This window comes from Haliotis rubra, unplaced genomic scaffold (genome assembly GCF_003918875.1).
Source record: "Haliotis rubra isolate DU_JTF1 unplaced genomic scaffold, ASM391887v1 Scf7, whole genome shotgun sequence".
NCBI classification, from domain to species: domain Eukaryota; kingdom Metazoa; phylum Mollusca; class Gastropoda; order Lepetellida; family Haliotidae; genus Haliotis; species Haliotis rubra.
This window is the reverse complement of record NW_025767412.1, coordinates 419,230-439,868: the sequence shown is the minus strand read 5'-3', so window position 1 is coordinate 439,868 and position 20,639 is coordinate 419,230. Positions and strand designations below refer to the sequence as shown.

General features: G+C 37.7%; 2 protein-coding genes across 2 annotated transcripts in view; one reads left to right on the top strand and one right to left on the bottom strand.

Annotated features, from left to right (window-relative positions):
- Positions 1–20,639, bottom strand: part of LOC124258642 (origin recognition complex subunit 5-like) — a 56,322-nt gene that overhangs the window by 29,760 nt on the left and 5,923 nt on the right. The window lies entirely within an intron of this gene.
- Positions 85–15,365, top strand: LOC124258644 (LHFPL tetraspan subfamily member 3 protein-like). Its single transcript, XM_046692716.1, has 3 exons — positions 85–638; positions 12,570–12,809; positions 13,755–15,365. The coding sequence occupies exons 1-3, from the start codon at positions 230–232 to the stop codon at positions 13,910–13,912; spliced, it is 807 nt and encodes a 268-aa protein (XP_046548672.1). The 5' UTR covers positions 85–229; the 3' UTR covers positions 13,913–15,365.

Below are 20,639 nucleotides of genomic sequence, written 5' to 3'. Positions count from 1 at the left end.
ACCTATTTATAGCCCTGCCTTCATTGACAGCCCACAAGCAGAAGCAAGAGTCGTGGAAACCTGCTGGACAGGTTTGGCTATATTTGAGTCAGTCGACAAGCTTACTACAACATAATACTGAAACAAGCTCTACCAGTGCCTCACCCTAGGCCATACATTTTAGCAATTCAGTCCGTCTTTTGCCATTGAGTGACCTGTCTCTGACTGACCAGTGCACCACCTGTCCACTATGGACCCCAAGTTCAACCCGGAGACAGCCAAGTTTTATTATTTTCGGTATATGAAGGAATACCGAGCAATCTGTGTTCTATGGGGCCTTCTGTCCATCATCTGGTGTATTCTCAACCTTGTGGCGTTTATTCAGCCCCAGTGGATAGGTGATACCCCAGAAAGCTTCGGATACGGTCATGTTGGTGCTTACTCCTACTGCTACCCTGACCAAACCAATGCCATCTACGTCTGCAGCGGCACCTTCATCGACTTCAACACCATCCTCAACGACTCCTTCAAGGCGACCACATTTTTTGCAGGTGTTTCCGCTCTGCTCATGCTGATAACGGTTGCAGCCCTTCTACTTTTCTTTTGCTTCAAGAAAACAGCTGTCTTCATCTTCTGCGGAATTCTTCAACTGATATCAGGTACTGTCCATGTCTGTTTTATAATTATATTCAAGGTGTGCCTCTAGCAGTCATAGTTGTTGACAAGCATAACAGCACCCACATGCTTGCTGTTGTCAACTGTCATTGCCGATATAAATGTTATAAACATGTTCATTCCTCTTTCTATGCATTCACAATTGAACACATCTCACACAGATGGAACCATGATGCCAAAACCAATAATCCAGATTACCTTACTGAATGAATAATAATAATTCCTACAGCATTTTATTTTCATTGTCATAGCAACAAAATACCTACCATATTTTAATCTTTTTTCACAACACTGTGTTTAAAATACTTTGGAGACCAATATTTATATCAATTGTACATGTATTATTTTTTTCCACATTAGAGTTAAGAATTACAATGTTGTTTATTATACATCAGGGAAGTTGGGTAGCCTAATGGTTAAATCTATTGCTCGTCACACTGAAGTTTTGGGTTTGAATCCCTACACAGGTACAATTTGTGAAGCTCATTCAAGTGTCACCCTCTGTAATAATGCTGGAATATTGCTAAATGTGGAGTAAAACCATTCTCACATACTGATTAGATATCAATGTGCATATCAAAGTGCAGGAAGTTTTCACAAATGTAGATTTTCTCAAGTAATCCCCAAAAGCCAAACCATCTATCAACCACTTTATAAAGGATACATAACCTGAGAGATACAATGCATGCTTTGTTTATTGTTCACTGTGGCGTTGACACACCACACATCAGGCATACACATCATAATGGGGCAAAGAGAAAACATTAACCTTTCATCATCAACATGCTACTGTGTGAAATTTAGCATGAAAGTCAAGGTGTCCTTATCATACTCTGATGTTAACTTAAAGATTGAGATGGAACCCTAGATTCAAACACTAGATAACAAATCTCATCAACCCTAACTTCTGACACTGATATCTTGAAATCATCCCACACTTGCCAATACCCCATTACATCCCTGCCTATGACCCCACTATTCAAAACTCCTGTCCAATCACCCAATCACACCACCTTAATGACCCCACTGTCCTGACCTTCTGGCACCCAACCCCACTAACCCATATCCCCTGGCACACCACCACCTTAATGACCCCACTGTTCCATATCCTCTGACACCTCACCCACCACACCACCTCCTGACCTTCCATCACCTCACCCACCAAACCATCCCAATGACAGCAACCCTTTAATGCAGAAAAATCCAGCTAAATTTACTTACAGGTGAGTGAGTGAGTGAGTGAGTTTAGTTTTATGCCGCACTCAGCAATATTGCAGATACATGCGGCGGTCTGTAAATAATCGAGTCTGGAAAGACAATCCAGTGATCAACAGCATGAGCATCGATCTACACAATTGGGATATGATGACATGTGTCAACCAAGTCAGCGAGCCTGACCATCCGATCCTGTTAGTGGCCTCTTACGACAAGCGTGGGTTACTGAAGATCAACTCGAAACCGGATCTCATATGGGGAAACGAACCTGGGTCTTTGGTGTGACGAGTGAACACTTTAACCTCAACAAGGCTACCCTACCGCCCCTGTCTACAAGTGAACTAAACAAGTAAACTAAAACTATTCCAATGGCTTAGTAGCAAAACAGTTCCTCCTCATGAAAGTCTTAGACAATATCAGATACTTATGTAGGTACTGTTCTTGAAGTCATTTACAGTAACTTAAACATACTGATTCAATTGTGAGAGAGTTATTGCAGTCATATGTAAATTGATGGTCTTGGAAGTAGAAAAAGGTTCACTTTCTCTTAGTTCACTTAGAAAAATGCAATTGAAAGACAGTAAACAGTCCAAATGAACTATCACTTTTATAACTTAAATAGATTAACATTTTCACATGTATATTTTCTCAATAGAGTACACACGTTCCAAACATTCATTTTTTTATCGATATGTTTTGTTTCACTTATAATACTGAGAAACAATAAATTCTGTAACAGGACATAAGTAAGTACATGTCATACTTCATTTGTCTGCTGCACACAGTTCACAATTCAGGTGATGTTAAGCAAGATTGCAGAGCACTTGGATGGGCGACCTTGTTTGGTCCTTCCCGTCACTTAAGCATATGAAACATGTGGAATCTTCTATGGAAAGACACTTAGTTCTAAACATGTCTCTGTTCACCCAACATTAAATGGGTACCTGGTAGGACATGGTAATGTAACTGTAACTCCTAGTATCCCACAGGCAGCTTGGGTGTGTACATTCCTGACGTAACTGATCCTCTGAACGAGGAAGTAATGACATCTATCATGGTCAACTGAGGTATCAAAGCTAAAAAATTGTTAACATTAAGAGTTACTCTGGGTTTAAAAAACCATTGAGCAAGCAGGACTCCAACCACTACACACAAGCTTAATGAACATCTTATGGACAGCAAAGTTACATAACAGGTGTGACACTGAGAAACTTAACAATAAATCTCTGGGACAGGTGTGTCATTTTTATTTCATTAAGTATATTATCATGATTATAAGTGGCAGCCCATTTTCTCCTTGAGTTAACATCAATGCCCACTTTCAAAAAGTACTGAAAGATATTTTTTGTCCGATAGTCTCTTACAAAAAACCTTTATACCTGCCATCTGTCATCTGTGGAAATTAATGGGTTTTATTAAACATTTGATTATATGAACTGCATGACACAAATGGGCATGTGGGACTTCAAAGCTTTGCCACTATCTAAAATAGGGCACCTGCTGTGATGTGACTGACATACTGATTCCTGTAAAACACAAGTTTTAATTTCCAAAGTTTATCTGCAATGACATAACAGACATATGGCTTACTGTTACACCCATAATTTACACTCTTCCACGTTCTCATGGAGAAACGTGAAGAGGGGCATTCAGAGAGCAAAGAAACATGAAATATGCATGAGGATATTGTCACCACCACCGTAATTCTCCCATACCACGACACACAACACAACAACTCTCACCTCCATGCAACACAAAGTGCCCCCCGCCCCATGACATACTGTGTCATACATGAATATAGAACGCCATACAATGTCTCTGAATCGTCTCGACATATCACACACTCACACATTCTGACACAGAAATTCCTGTTTAGTCTTATATCCTCTTCCTTCAAAGCACAAATGCCCATTGAAAGCCCACGTACAGTTGGACATAAAATTTCCAATCAGTAACAAACCAGTGATAAGTATGAAAACTATCAAAGTTAGGGTTCAAAAGAAACTCCAATATTCCATGGAACAAAGGATAATAGTCTAAACATATTCCCACCTGATGCTATCGATCATTACCCATGCTTTTAACAACGGTATTTTATACGTGATTATAGCATGGATGACATGACATGCATTAAACAGAAGCAAGTTGGACGAACATGAATACATGACACATTATTATGGATAACAACTTCTTTTGTATTCTTTATATGACGTTTCACTTTAGAGCTAATTCTTGCTCCTTCAAGACTTACTAAGAATTAGTTCTGAAACGATGCGTACAGACTTAAAAAAGAAGTTGTTATCCATAAAAACGTGTCCTGTATTCATCTTCATCCAACTACTAAATGCCTTTCAAGGACTTCACATTCCCCTCTGTTTCTGTTTTATGCATGTCAGGTAATCGATGCCATGATCACGTATGAAATATAGTTGTTAGTAGCATGAGTGATGATCAATGGCATCTAGGGATGATGACCAACGGCCACCCAGTACACATTAGTTTGTCTGTTTTCTCGTCCCATCTCTGACCTGCTCTGAAGATATATTCCGGCATGAAATAATTAAAAATTCTTATCTCACTTTTCCCTGCAGCTGTGGAAATGTATGCCCTGCTGGGATGAAAAACATACTGTTACTTATACACAATCACATTGTTGTTTATCTCTGGATTGTCTGGTCCAGACTCAATTATTCACAGACCACCACCATATACATGTAGCTGGAATATTGCCGAGTGCAGTGTTAAAACAACAAACACATCAAATCACAGACAGCTTAATCTTTCTTCATTTACATTTATGGATAATTTGTTTATGATGCACTGCGACCCAATCTACATCAAAAATTAATTTTGAAGCATATTACTAAGTAATCCGAATTTTAGATTTAATAAAATAAGTAACACAATTAGTGAAAAACCTTTTAAAAGTTTTATATTTATTTGTAATTTATGCACACCCTGTCTATTGCTGGTTAATGATGGAGATGAGAAACACTTGAACACATGTGGATCACCTCAAAGTCCACCCTTACAAGCATGTAGTAGCAGGGACCAAATCAGCCCTGGAAGTCCTTGAGTCCAATCAGAGAACAGCCATCAGAAGATGAGAAATCCCCCATCCCGATGAATTAGGAAGAACAAATAATTGATAACACTAAAACCTCTTTATGATAATAAATCAGTTTCTAGATCTACATCCTTGTCTAGGTCACTTCCAAATCCTCTCCCCTGAAACCATTGTCCACAAGTACCTGCTGACGATGAAGTCCACAAAGAGTGGTCCCTTCCTTTATTTACTTAATGGACAGGTGTTATGTGAATCACATCAGCAAACAGGTTTCGTCTACAGATAATGTGAACCCGTTAACATTAAAAATATATCTGTATTCACTAAAACACTGCCAGACTCAAATTTCTGTAAGATTCAGATGAAATTTTCATAATCAATATATCTCAGGCTAACCTGTACCTATTGACACAAAACACTGTTTCCTAATTTGAACTGTCAACAATTTCTAACACAGAATGTTCTCAATGTAAAAGTAAATGCCGCACTAGACTTATCAGTAAATATTCCCTACAATAGACTGTATGCCTGGCATGAAGGAGCAGGCTCCCTGCACTGACATGTTGTGTTTGAGTAGGCGGAAACACACACACGATTGTTGGGATATGTACAGAGACAGAAAGTGCAGCATGTCTTATAAACATGACTCACAGTACAAGGATGTAATAAATGATCCATGTAGTCACATAAAGATCCAATTAGCTTGCATTTCACAAATTTAAAAATGTATATGGTTAAAACGTATATCCAGTCAAACGCTCCTCTACTAAACTCTGATCAAACGTCTGACTTGTAAAATCGTTGTAACTTCTTATTTCTTCTTTATTCATATATTTTACTGCTGGCTCAAAGTTTGGATAACTCGAAGCATTGAAGTATTTACATTGGTTTCTTCAACTTCAATGCAACAGTGTGAGTGTATAAGGCAAAAGGGGTATGCGTGGTACATGTTGAGTAGAAGAGAAGAGTGATGTCTGTAGATTTGCTGTATATGAAAGTCAGAGAGTTATCAATAAACCAAGTAGATTCTCCAGTATTGTGATAATCTGTAGCAGTAAAGATGTTTTAGTGGTATATAATATGCTACTGCCATTTTACTTTTCCCTTACAACTTTTGAAACTTGTCAACAATTTTGTTATTATATAACAAACCTTGAGTGCATATATTATTTATATCATTTTAAATCAAGAAAGGTATTGACATAAGTATTACTTGTTTACCAATCTAGATTAACATTTTCTGTGACATAAATATGTTTCAATAGGAATTAGATAAATGAACAAAAGAGACTCTCAACAAATTATCAGAATATCAAAAAGTTTTAGAATGTCAAGTGACATTACAATATACTGTAATGTCCCAAAAGTCAATGGGACTGAGTACAAGAGCAACCTCCTTGGCATCTGTAAACAGGCTAAAGTCATAGATACATGAATATTTTGTGTAACAATGTGGCAATATCTGCTGTATATCATGTTTCACAAACTTAATATAGTGATTCTTACTATATGTTTAAAACATGGAATGCCATTTTTTTATCATTGAAATTATCCTCAATAAAAGATAAAGATATCGAGGACCACTGAGAACTTAACACAAGTAACACCTCAAATCAGATAAGTGAGAAACAACATGTCAAACACGTTTTGTAAGTGGTCTTCCCAGTAGAAGATATACACCTGGGGCCTTATTCTCGAAACGTTCGTAGCCCTAAGAATTCTTAACTTTGATCGTAGCCAATGTGTTAAGAATGGGCTTAAGAAGTTCGTATGGATACGAACGTTTCGAGAATAGCTAGCCTGGAGTGTATGCTGACTGTCTGCTGTGTCCCAATGCCGGACATATACCTTCAATGTCGGTGAAAACACCAAATACTTTAACTATTCTGAAACTTTCTAACAGTGCCTTGAAAAAGGAGATTGGGTAATTTCTATACATAAATCTTATGTAAGTTTTAAAAAATCAAATTGAAATTTTTTTTCATTATTGAAGCAGGTACTATTACAGTGTTTGAAATACCTGCCTGCCTGCCTGCCTGCCTGCCTGCCCGGGACAGGTTATTTTCAACACGGACAGCCAGATTCTCAAATTCACCTGCCCGACGGTCGGGTTAAAATTTAGACATGTATATGAAGATATTAATCATATTTCAGGATAATAAAATCATTATTAATTCACTCGTAGAAATAAATGATGAATTCCAAATGGATGATAAACCATATGTTGCTTGTCAAACCTAATTTTTTTTGTGGACAGGTAAGTTTTGGTCAGGGCTGGCAAGATTTACATCTGACCAGCCCTGTGGTCTGGCTGATATTTTTTGGAGTTTCATACCCTGATTATTACTATTGTATGTAACTATCTCTAAAAGCTAACCATCAGTTAAGGCTATGATCACATCTTTCATAGACAAATTTGTTGAACATTCTGCATTATCAATAGCTAGGATTTCTTGTTATGTTCAGCCAAATTTATTTCAACAGCAACCACATTTTTTTCTGTTCTTAGGGGTCCTCTATTTGCAGTATACATGAACGGCCTGAACACGTAGATCTGTTGCACAGATTAATGTCAGCAAAGGGAAACAAACCTGTTACCATAGTTACATGTCATCCCCATATCAAGCATTACAACAGACCATTACTTTGTTCACAGGGCTCCAGATAATTTTTCATAATCAGGAGTACGTACTCCTTATTTCTTCAATATAGGAGTACTGGAAAACAATAAGAGTACATTTAGAGTACTGAATGGAATTTAATGGAGTATCAGTAATGTTGTGTTTCGTTTCATATATGCACCACAACATTGCTACTCTTGTGTAAACAGGTCAGTGAACAATAAAACAATACTTTTTCAGGTAAGTAAGTCTGTAAATGATTCTAAGACCGTACACCATTGCTGTGGTGCGTATCTGCTACGTTCTCTAAATTATTTCCTACCATATCATGCTTATTTTATATCCGTACATTCGCCGATACGGCCCTTATCTGGAGCCCTGTATCATATTCATGGTGTTTGTTGTTTAACATGCACTCAGCTATATTCCAGCGGTATGACTAAGGTCTGTCAATACTCTAGTCAGGACCAGACAAACCAGTGATCAACATTATGAGCATCAGTCTACACAATTCGAATATGATTGCTAACCATCAGTGAGCCTGACCACCAACTCCTGTTAAGACAAGCATTTCATTTTCAGTACATCTATGTGTTCAGTGTTCACCAGTCCTTGTCATGAATACAGATTAATGTTTTTCTACTCAACTGCTATTATAAGCAGAAACTGTCACAATCCCACGACCCCAATATTTGTCACAAATAAAGGTTTGGGATGTTTCAAAATAGAAATACTATTTCACTTAATGTAAAGCCAGCCACCCATACTACCTTCCAATTTCAATCTGTATTCTCGATATAAGGCCAAATAAAAAATATGTTGTGGTTCCGATTAAACCACTTTAAAATTTAGGGTAGGTAAGTAGGATTTTGTTTGTTTAAACATTTTTTTAGAAGTAAAGTACAAACTAATAACACATTTATCAATGTATAATTGTTTATTCAATCAAGGTTTTGGCCATCATGTCCACTTTCTCTATCAGAATGACCGATGTCCGTCGGTGCCGTGAAAAAACAATGGTATCTAAAAGCTTATTTCATTTATACCGCTTAAAAAAATTAGGGTCGGCACAAGAATTCAAGGGTCACTAGAATTCAAGGGTCGGTCGGGTAATCGGAACCACAACATTTTTCCTTTTAGGCATAAGCCTTCATGACAGTATCAACCGAATCAACAAGCGCTCTGTCATATTAATGGACGTACCAAGCATAACCATGTAGGACAAGCTGGTATGCCATACAACACACCTTACTGCATTCTTAAGGCCTACTCAAAGTACAACACTCAACATGCTCCCGTAGCAGTGCAGGATTCATGGCTGTCTTCTTGTGAACAGCGCAATCAGCAACTATTTCAACCATGACAGTAAATGACATTCACTTGAATGAATCTTTACTTGTCTGGCGGTATGTGTACGAGGTCTGAAATTCATATTTTCTATTTAATGTTGGACTGTTTCATTTTAATAATACAATCAATGAATTTTGTGTTGAACTACTAAACTTATCAATATATTTATGTGTAGAACTACTAAAAGAATCAACTAAATTTTGTTTAAAAGAACGAAACTGCTGTTTAATGGAAAATACACTTTACAAAATAATCTTTTTAAAAAAAGTGTTCATAACAATAATAACGATTTGTAACATAGGTATTTCTGTATATATAACATTGAAAACATATATTCTAGTCACAATGAATTTGGGTAAGTCTGAAAATTTCAAACGGAAAAGAAACTTGCTCCCAGGATGCCGTACCAATGGCATAAGAATCTATTGTCCACTTCAGCCATTTCAAATCATTCCCATGACGATGACCCCAACAATGAGAGGTCATCGAAGTTCCTTTTTAAATAATGGGACACCAGACAAGAAAAGGGAACCATTCCTCAAAATAAACTAACCCAAGATACAAAATATTGAACAATGGGCAAGACATGGGGGGGCCATTATACCACCTGACACAGGCTATTATTGGGCGTTGTCAATCAGAAGAATGTGATATGGCCAAGGATACTCAGGAATGTCTGTCAACAATCCAGGCAGAAACTGGACGAGTGAGTAAATTTCATCAATAACAAATTATCTGTGCTGCGAATAATTCTGAGCACAGCAATCAAGTGGTTGATGGCATGAGCAAAATACGCACGCACGCACAAATATATGAACCAAATTATAGGCCACCATAAATTAATTATCAGATTTTCATCCCTGTCTGCCCTGTCATATCAAGACACTAGTCTGACTCACAGTCCCTGAACCACATTGTTTTCCCGACTGCCTAAAAATCTCTTCAGTGCTAAAGCCCTAAATATGTGCATGAATTCAGACTTGATCTCGTCACTATATGGCTGGAATAATGCCGATGTGACGTAAAACCCACCTCAACTCAACTCAGCTAAAGCCCTAAATGCAGCAAGTCTAGATTCCCTCAGGTTCCGAATTTCTCTGAATTACCCATCTGACAGGGGCTCCTCTTTCAATTTAAATTGTTCATTTGTTATTATCAAAATTATATATATTCAGAGACTAAGCGTTAGTCGAGTCAAGACACCCGCAGTCAGTTGTTAAGACTTGTAGAATTTAATGCTTTAAGCTAATGCCCTATTACGGTATCACACCACTGAACACTGGTGATTGCTTCAGGGTAAGAGGTATTCCTGTCATGTTATTAACTTTCTTTTATGATACATGGAATAAATTCCATCACAAATAAAAAAATATCAAAATATTGAGTGAGTGAGTTAGGTTTTATGCTGCTTTTTAGCAATATCACAGCAGGGGACACCAGGAATGGGCTTCACACATTGTGCCTATGTGGGGAATGGAATCCGGGCCAATATCAAAATAATAAATAACATAAAAGCTTGACCATATGTTAGTTAGACTATTTTAGAGCAACATCTTCTTTTTAAATATCTGCAAGTGAGTATATATCAGATATTTATATTGAACACTGGTGCATTATGAAACAATCTATTATTTTTACTTAATCTGTGTTATACATGAAAAGACATAAAAACATGCAACGTTCAAATACAACTCCTGTCGAATCTCACAAAAACATGAAGGAAAATGATGTTTTATTGGAAGGCCAGTTTGAGATTGCTAAATCCCACCAAACAAAGAGATCCATTCAAATAAATGTATTATTGATAGGAGAACATAATACCCGACCCCAGGCTGTTTTCCTATAGTACAATCCCTGAGGCCCACCCTACAATTAGCTTACAGTAGAAAGCCTTCCACCCCCTCAAGGCCACAGGCAGTAAGAGGCTAACAATAGGTATAGTCACATACCTGTGCTTATTACAGGTATACCTGTATATTTAATTACCTACCTATTGTTACAATTTATACAACTGCTTTAATGCCAGTCTGTAGACAGGTGGATTATTGCAAGCCTGTTCGCAGCTCTAAGAAGTTTTACTCGTTTCAATCCCTGTAATTATGTCAATTCTTTTACATATCTTCAAAATCTTTATGAGCTGATTACCTGTATGCCTGCAACATGAGTAATTCGTTAGTAAGGAAGGATAACTATATATGAATGAAAACTATATATGAATGAACAACTTCTTGATTACAGTGAGAGGAATGTTTTGGTGAAGGTTCTAACACTGTTATCAAGCAAGTGATGATGATCTTGATAACAGTGTTAGAACATTCACACCTAAAACCCGTAGTTCTCACTGTAATACAGAGGTTGTACATCAATATATTTTTATCGTTCCTTACTGCTCCAACTTCTAAATGCCTCTAAAAGAAGTTAACTGGACAGTGTAATTAAGCATGATCAAGAGGCACTTGTAATAACACTAATTATTATATGGCTATGTAATCTATTGTCAACACTGTTGCAATTTTATTAATTTTTTCTGTTAAGATGTAGATGTTAATTAAAATGTGTTTTAATAATCAGTTGTCAGGAATTCACACTTTTAGCATGTAGTCGACCTTAATAGTATGTTGCAGTTAAAGACTTAGAGGTTTCAAATACCACAGAACCACAGGACAGTGAGATGTGTATCTTTGACACAAAGCAAAATGGCGTTCCTACAGTCACACGATCCAATTTATACTAATTTTTTTTATTTTAGTCACCATGACTTAGAAAACTTAGATGTTATTTCTTTATTAGTTTATTTCAAATTTGTTATTTGTCACATGAGAATGTGCTACCAAATTTATTTCATTCAGAAATGCAAACATACATGCATCTTGCCCCCTTCATCAAACACACATTAGACCCTTTTGACAAGAGTAAAAATATGTCATCTTTCAAGTCACACATGAACCATGCACGAATAGCTGCATTAGGCAATATTCTGAAACTCTTCCTTTTTGTCTATGCCAATACTCCATCTATGACCTTAGCCTTAAGACATCACACAAGCATATGTCTGAAGCCAATTTCTGGTGTCCCCAACCATATTGCTGGAAAAACAGAGTAAAATTAAACTCACTCACTCACTTATGACACAAATTGTGGTGGTGTGTGGTCCCGTGCATAGAGCCCAGGGCCTAGATTTTCGAAGCTCTCTTAGCGCTAAGATAGTCATAAGTTAATGTTAATGAATGGCACTTACGACTATCTTAGCTCTAAGAGAACTTCGAAAATCTAGGCCTTGGTCACAAATCAGTAGAAGTTAAACGACGCTGGGCGTGGAAGTCCTTGGATGGGTGACCGTGTTTGGTAGCTTGACTCCTGAAAGTTTCTAGGACTTCTGTCCTGTCCCACAGCAAAGCACATGTGTGTTCAAAATTGCCTCTGTTCATCCAGCAGGAAATGGGTACCCGGTGGGATAAGTCATGTGACTATAATGTTCTAGCGCCCCACAGGCAGCTTGGGTTATCCAGGGTAATAATGAACTGTGACTTGTATGCACTTAGAGCATGTCCCTCAGTGCTGTGGATGAGTACTCTATGTACTCTTATTATTATCATTACTATTATTAAACAATAAACACGGATGCATGATGACAGTAACCGATATGTTTCCTTTCCTTCCAGCCGTGTTTCTGTTCCTGGCCTGCGTCATCTTCCCAAGCGGCTGGGATCATGAGGAGGTCCGGCAGGTGTGTGGTCCCTCTGCTGACGAGTACCGCCTCGGGGAGTGCGGCATCCGCTGGGGATATATTCTTGCCATCCTGGGAATCTTTGATGCAGCGGTCCTAGCTATACTTGCATTCTTCCTGGCATCCAAGAGGGCGAAGATTGAAATCTATTCCACAACGGGCACAGTCACAAAATGTGAGCATGATACATAACATGTATAGAGATTTAACACCCCTTATGTTATAAATACCAAATATTCCCAGCCATGATATAACATGTATAGAGACTGAACACACATGTATAAAGACCAAAGAGACTGAGAGACTGAACACCACGTTATGTTATAAAGACCAAATATTCCCAGCCATGATATAACATGTATAAAGACTGAACACATGTTATGTTATAAAGACCAAATATTCCCAGCCATGATATAACATGTATAGAGACTGAACACACGTTATGTTATAAAGACCAAATATTCCCAGTCATGATATAACATGTATAGAGACTGAACACACGTTATGTTATAAAGACCAAATACTCCCAGCCATGATATAACATGTATAAAGACTGAACACACGTTATGTTATAAAGACCAAATATTCCCAGCCATGATATAACATGTATAAAGACTGAACACACCTTATGTGATAAAGACCAGCCACTCTAACCCAGAGGTAATGTCAATGATGTCTTCTGAACGACCAACCACTCCTGTAACATACGTTATATTTGGGATTACTTTCTCAGTAAAGTACAGATTCTAGTACTTTTGTTGGATTGAGTGACATCCGGGAATTGAACCACACCCTCAGAGTCAGGCACCTAATAGCCAGCACACAAAGTCAACCGCCTAACCCGTTCAGCCACCTACTTTGTGGAAGTCGTGATGCCTGAGCGTGTGAGGTTTCGAATCCCAGATGAGACTCAAACCAACAAAAGTACTAAAATCTGTACTTTACTGAGAAAGTGAAATCCCATATATAACGTGTTACATTTGACTACTTTCTGAATGTTATTCAGTGATGTCTGTAGAAAGACAAGATGCTCCTAGCCCACATGTAATGTTATAAGTGATGTCTGTAGAAAGACCAACCACTCCCAGCCATGAGGTAACATCAGTGATGTCTTTTTCAGCTGAACTGAACGGCTACTCAGGGGACACGCTCTCCAAACACTCGGTGCCAATCAAGCCCATCGTCACGGTGCCCGAGATGCAGCCTGACGTTGACCGTTACTCGGATTTCTCAAGCAGGACTGGTCCCCGGCAAGGCAACGGCAACTTCCAGCTTTAAACAACTGCAGTTGACTGCAAATATTATCTCAATTGGCCATGGACTGTACAAGTGACAGATATTCTACATTTCATATCGCACTGATAGCTAGTTAGTTTCGATGTGAGCTGAAGTGGAAATACAATGGGACGAAAACAAATACCTAACTTACCTATCCCTATTTTGATAAAAAGGATCAGTTTATGAAAACAAAATGCAAACATGTACGCAGCCATCTTGAATGCTGGATCTTACTGTAAATGCAAAACCCTTTGAGCAAATGTTGTCCCATCCTCAAATGACCTTCAAAGGAACTTATGACCCATATTCTAGGTATGTTTTCCATGGTGCAGTCCTCATTCTGTCAAAATGAAAATAAATGGTGAAAATTCGTCTCCTACTCACCACACAACTAGTTTTGGGAAAAAGGGGTAACCCAAACAAACGGCCAAATCAGCGGGGTTGTTTTTGAAGAGTTGATATTTCTGTACATAAAACACAGATTAATTAAGGACAGATGTCTATACATTACAACCTATTTTATCTTGGTACTACAAATATGTTTAGTTATGTTATTTCTTAGACTTTATGAAATGTTAAAACATATCACTGCTTACAAATATAACCTGGCAAAATATTTTAACAGCTTCTTTATTTTGGTTGAAAACAGACTACAAACAGGTTTCTGTAGAAACCATATGAAAATGTGAATCATTTTCATTTTCACTGAAAATAGCCTTGAAAATATTAAATGAAAATTCTAAAATAAAATGAATACAATTGTTTGTAGTCTATATTCCACAAAACTATATATTGAAACAACTGAACTGATCTACAACAGCATAAACACAACATATTGTACATATCTTTACACAATGTATATAACATTTATAAAAAAAAGTTTCAAAATGGTTGTGAATGCTCATAAAATATCATATCTGTGATTTCATCTTCATTTATTTAAGAATTCTTTCTTTTAAGAGGTGTAAAATGAGGTCAAGACATTTGTACAGCTATATCTTTTTATTCTCCAAGATCATGCAAAGTTGTTCCTTGTGACTAAGTGAAAGCATGTAGGCATTGACATGATCCTGTTGAGACAGCAATGGGAGTTCAAGAAAACTCACTAACTTGTGTAACCATGACGACTGTCAACTTATTGAAGCGAGAAAGAACTAAGTACCTTTAAATATGTCAAAGGGCAGGGCCATCTAATCCATGACATTATTTATTATAAGTTTGTATGAAGCCCTTCAGATATTAATGAGCACATCATTTTCCAAGTATAAACGATGTGAGAAAGGCCTACCCTGATACATTCCATGTTTACAGCAAAATTTCAATATACATACCAAAATGCAAAAGAGATAACTAATCCATGACATTGTGTCCATGTTAAAAAAGAAAATGAAAAAAGAAAAATACATCTATGAACTAAATTGATTTTATGAATTTGAATAAAATATTTGAAACAGTTCATGTATTGTTATTTATCTAATGACTGACTGACTGACTGAATTTGGTTTTTACGCCGCTTTTAGCAATATTCCAGCAACATCACGGCAGGGGACACCAGAAATGGGTTTTACACATTGTGCCCATGTGGGGATTCGAACCTGGGTCATCGGTGTGACGAGCCAACGCTTTAACCATTAGGCTACCCCACCGCCCCTTTATCTAATGAACAGGATCCAGATGTATCTTTGCTTCATTAACTAATGTCAACATTAAACCCTAATGATACAATAAATCCTTAATGCATCAGTAGTTAATGGCAACATTAAAAACGGTTGTATCAAACACTTATTAGCGTATCATTATCTAATGACGTCCTAATGTAAATGTTTTCATTAAATTTGGGGATTCCCCTAAATATTTCCCACAATTCCGCGACGTAAACACGTAAGCGTTACTCTCGGTCGTCCATCAAAATGGTATCTATACAGCTAAACCTCGGAACAAAAACAAACATTTCTGCTGTGAAGAAACCATCAAAATGGCATCTATACAGTTAAATGGGATGTTTTGGGAACAAAAATGTAACGCCAAAATAAGCTTTCCGCCATATTGGATAGTGTTTACAAAATCAAGTTTCGCTAAGGCCGGTCATATGATGCCTATTACATTTCTCGTATATTCATATTCAGTTGTGACAAATGCATCGCTGAATTCCTCATACATTTTAGAATCAACTTACACACCATGTGTCTAGAAAAAAAAACGAAACATATTGGGTGTGTGAAACGGAGGTTTGTGCTCATAACACAGCGCTTGCTAGAAAAGTAAACAAAGCGGAAATCAGATTTAATTCTGGGCAGCATTTTCAAGTTTTTGGACATCAGTTTTTCTATTCAGTATTATGCATGAGCTCAATACTTTTAGAATATGCATGGAAAGAGTATCGTAGCAAGAACTAGAAAATTAAAAACAGATACAATACAGAAATTTGATATTTTCATTAGAAAGCAGCATGGCGTCATGCCAGACGCAAAATCATGGAGACCGACATAGGCAATTATCGGCATTTCTGACTTTTTCAATGAAAGCAATAAAAACAAATAACCATCACGCAGATAGTCAGAATGTTTCCAATTACTTACATCATACATTTATGAAGAAAGGTTCCCTCGCAAAATCGTTGGCACCCATATCCACAAAGCCGCCATTTAATGAGAAATCGGTCATCAGTAGTGATGTCATCACGTCAACATTGTTGGACATATTGGGCAATTTCTTTGAGGTGAAGGTTGGTTGAATAGGATTAAACACAATCACACTGTCCTGCCGGATTACACTTTTATTATTAATGGATCGAAGGTATACTTTTGCGTATCGTTCACATATGGTTTCATGAAACTAATTTCATTATCAACATTTAGTATTTTAGACCTAAGTAAAACTGACATAATAAATAAAAATGATTTATGTATTTCATGAAATGTATATACAGTACAACCAGACTTTTTGAGAATTTAAAGATTGTAATTTTTTTATTTTGTTCACTCAATACTCATGTATTAAATGTGAATATTAGCAGAACATAACTTCAGATTCAAAGACAGGTGAACAGTTAGTATTTTGTCAAGTCACCATTGGCAGCAATGCAGGCTTCAATGCGTGGGGCATACTACTGATCAAAGAAGTTAGAAAGTCGTGGTCCATGCTGTCCCAATATCGGACCACCTCTTCTTTCATTTCAGCAATATTTGTCAGATTTTTCTTATTGACACTTTCCTTCATAAGTCCCAAAACATTTCCTATTGGATTTAGGTCAGGGCTATAGCTTGGCCAATCTAATAATGTCATATTTTGGGTCGAAACAAGGCCTGTGAATGCTTTGAACGATGTTTTGAGTCGTTGTCCTGCTGGAAAGTCAAAACATTTCCATAGAACATGTGAGCAGATGGAAGTAAATGTCCCTCTAAAATATCTGTATACCGCTCACTGTTCCTATTCCCTTCAAATACACAGAGTCCATTGCCCCTAACACAGATATGCCACCCCACATGTTAAATTTCGGACTGTACTTTGGGCGCTGATACAAAGGTTTTTCAGTTTGTTTGGTCCAGAATTTCAGTGTATTAGGAAACAGCCACACAGAATTTTCATCTGAGAAAATCACATTGTCCCAGTTAAAATTTCTATGCTGTAAGCACCAGTTCAACCTTCACTCCTTTTGTTCAGGTTTCATGATCGGGTGATGGAATTGCAGCTCAGTTCTTTTCTGCCAACCTATTGCAAACTCCTTTGTTTGTTTTAGAAACAGAATACCAAGCTGCCTCAGCTCAAGCCTCAGCTCAGCTTGGTGCTCAATGCCATATCCATTTGCAATATTTCTCAAAACACGATAAACAGTGGACAAAGGGATGCCTGTTCTACTTGAAATCACTTTAGCTGATCTGATGTCCTTGTTATAATACTCTAAAATCAACTTCCTCTTCTCTAAATCATCCATACTGAGGATCACTGAAAAGGTTGTCTGCTAGCAAGTAAACAAAGGGGGATAACTCTTCACAAACTAATGAAAAAGGATTAACAGAGTTGTCTCTCTTGAATGAAACCAAGCACTTGATAGCTGGTCAAGGTTGTTTATACTAGAAATCCAATTAAACACATTCCTAAAATTCTCAATAATTTCTTGTCATACTATACAATCGATAAGTGACGATGATACGTTGGCTACAGGTACTCACAGACATATGTATTTATAATTTCTTTGAGTGGCATGTAAAAAAGTCAGGAAGTACAATGCTGACAACAAAACAAAAATAAAAAATCATACAAAATAAAAGTTGTTACACAGAAATTTGTAAGTATTTTACTGGTAATGTCTGTCTCTAATTCAGATGAAATATAGCTCACTATAAAACCTATAGTAAATCATTGTGTTTGTCTACTGTTTTTAAGAGAAACATGAAGACTGACGATGAGTCATCGCTAGTGATAAAATACAGACTGTACTGGTATTATTTTCCAAGTCTCCCATGTCTCCTTACACCGCCCCCATGTTCTACTGTATCCTATAATCCCTCAGGTCAGCCCTACAATTAGATTACAATAGAAGGCTCAAGGCCCTTCTGGAAGTAACAGTGGGTAGCAACAACTCTAATAGGCATAATAGCCTACCTGTGTTCGTTACAGGTAAGGAAAAGCTGATCACTGTAAGGTAAAATTATCACTCATAGTCCGAGTGATGGCAAATAATTATCTGAAACTGTTGTTACAATTCATATTATAACAAAAGAATAATCTACTGTTTGAAATATTTAGCTTTTATACATGTGACGTATACTGATATTTGTGACATATAGACAGTGTCCCGTGAGAACTCCATCTGTAATATGATACCACTTCTAATAATGGCATGGCAGTAGGATGGCTTAGCAGTTAAAGTGTTCGCTTGGCACACCGAAGACCTGGATTCGAATCCCAACATGGGTACAATGTGTGAAGCCCATTTTGGGTGTCTCTCTCTCTCCCCCCACCCAAGAATCCGTTGTTTAACTCTACACTCATCAACATGCCAGCTGTTTTACAGTGGGATGGTCCTTAAAATAATCAAGCCTAGAACAGACAATCCAATGACTGACATCATGAGCATTGATCAACATATCTGGAACCGAATGGCACGCATCAACATCAGTGAGCCTAACTCTCTGATCCGATTTGTCATCTTGTCACACATTTCAAGCGATGGGTCGGTGGATATACACAGTGTGCGAAATTTATGCTGGTCCTGTGGTCATTGGCTAGTAAAAATTCATCAGGACAACTAAATGATAAGTTTGCAGTGGTCCTGGCGGCCAGTGAATTTTGTATTGAGAGTTAAGTAAATCTACAAATGTTATTTTGGACCAGTGACGTACAGACAGGACCACTAATTCTTGTCCACTCACTGGTCCTGTTGTCTACTGGGTAATTTTGAAAGGTTTCTTTCCCTGTATACAACCTCTTCATTATGATATATACAATGTCTAAGGTACGAATAAAACTGGTAAACAGAAGTCAGGTTATAAGTGATGATTACCATAACCATGGGAACGGATCCTCGGTGAGTGTAGGTTTGAGTGAGTGAGTGTAGGTTTGAGTGAGTGAGTGTAGGTGAAGTGAAGTGAAGTGAAGTGAAGTGAAGTGAAGTGAAGTGAAGTGAAGTGAAGTGAAGTGAAGTGAAGTGAAGTGAAGTGCGTGCGTGAAAATGATGTTTTCACTGGCATCGGATGTTTTCATGGGCTCATGATCACATAGAGACTAACCCTAATGTGTTCCCAAGCGCAATGGTTTGTTTACATTGCTTGCGCTTCTGCCTCACTGGCTGTACCACGCCCTTCCCATTCATTTGTTTTCGCACCATTATTTCTTGGACTGTACTGACGAGTACCGGATGGATCGAAATGTGTTTCAATTGGATATAAAAGGATTACACTGCCCTGAGGTAAGGTCTAACCCTAAATTAGGACCGAAAAGGGTCCCTAACCCTAAGGAATCAGAAAGGTTCCCAAACCCTACCCCACTTCCAACCCTAACCCTAAGGAATCAGAAAGGTTCCCAAACCCTATCCCACTCCCAGAAAGGGTCCTAACCCTAAACCATAAGGATGCATGCGTGCGTGCGTGGAGTGAAGTGAAGTGAAGTGAAGTGAGTGAGTGAGCGAGCGAGTGAAGTGAGTGAGTAATATCACAGTGAGGGACACAAGAAATGGGCTTCACACATTGTACCCATGTGCGAACTCGAAAACGGGTCTTTGGCGTGATGAGCATTTATCCTCTAGGCTATCCCACCACCTCCTTGGAGATATAGTGGAGGGGGTATACAAATGTTGACAGACACATTTCACATGCATCCTGAATGTTTGGTTGGACTACGCATATGGTGTATTTCATCAAGTATAGCAAGAAGGGGATACTTTCTTCATCTCCAAGACTTGATGACATGATGCATGTGTGATGGAGTGAGGTGAGTATAGTGAATAGATAATAAATTCTGGTACAGATTAGCATCAATGGGCATCTTACTGATGTTCATGAGGCTTAATTATATGCATCAAAGACTGAACTATATATACAGTAGAACACGGATATAACGAACACGGATATAGCGTACAAACGGATATAGCGAACAAATTTAAAAGTCCCGTCAACAGTCCTTTATAATATCATTAAAATTATACGCGAATAACGAACTCGTGAGTAGCGAATTAACGGCTATAGCGAACTGATTTACTACCTCCAAGCCCAACTAACGACGTGAT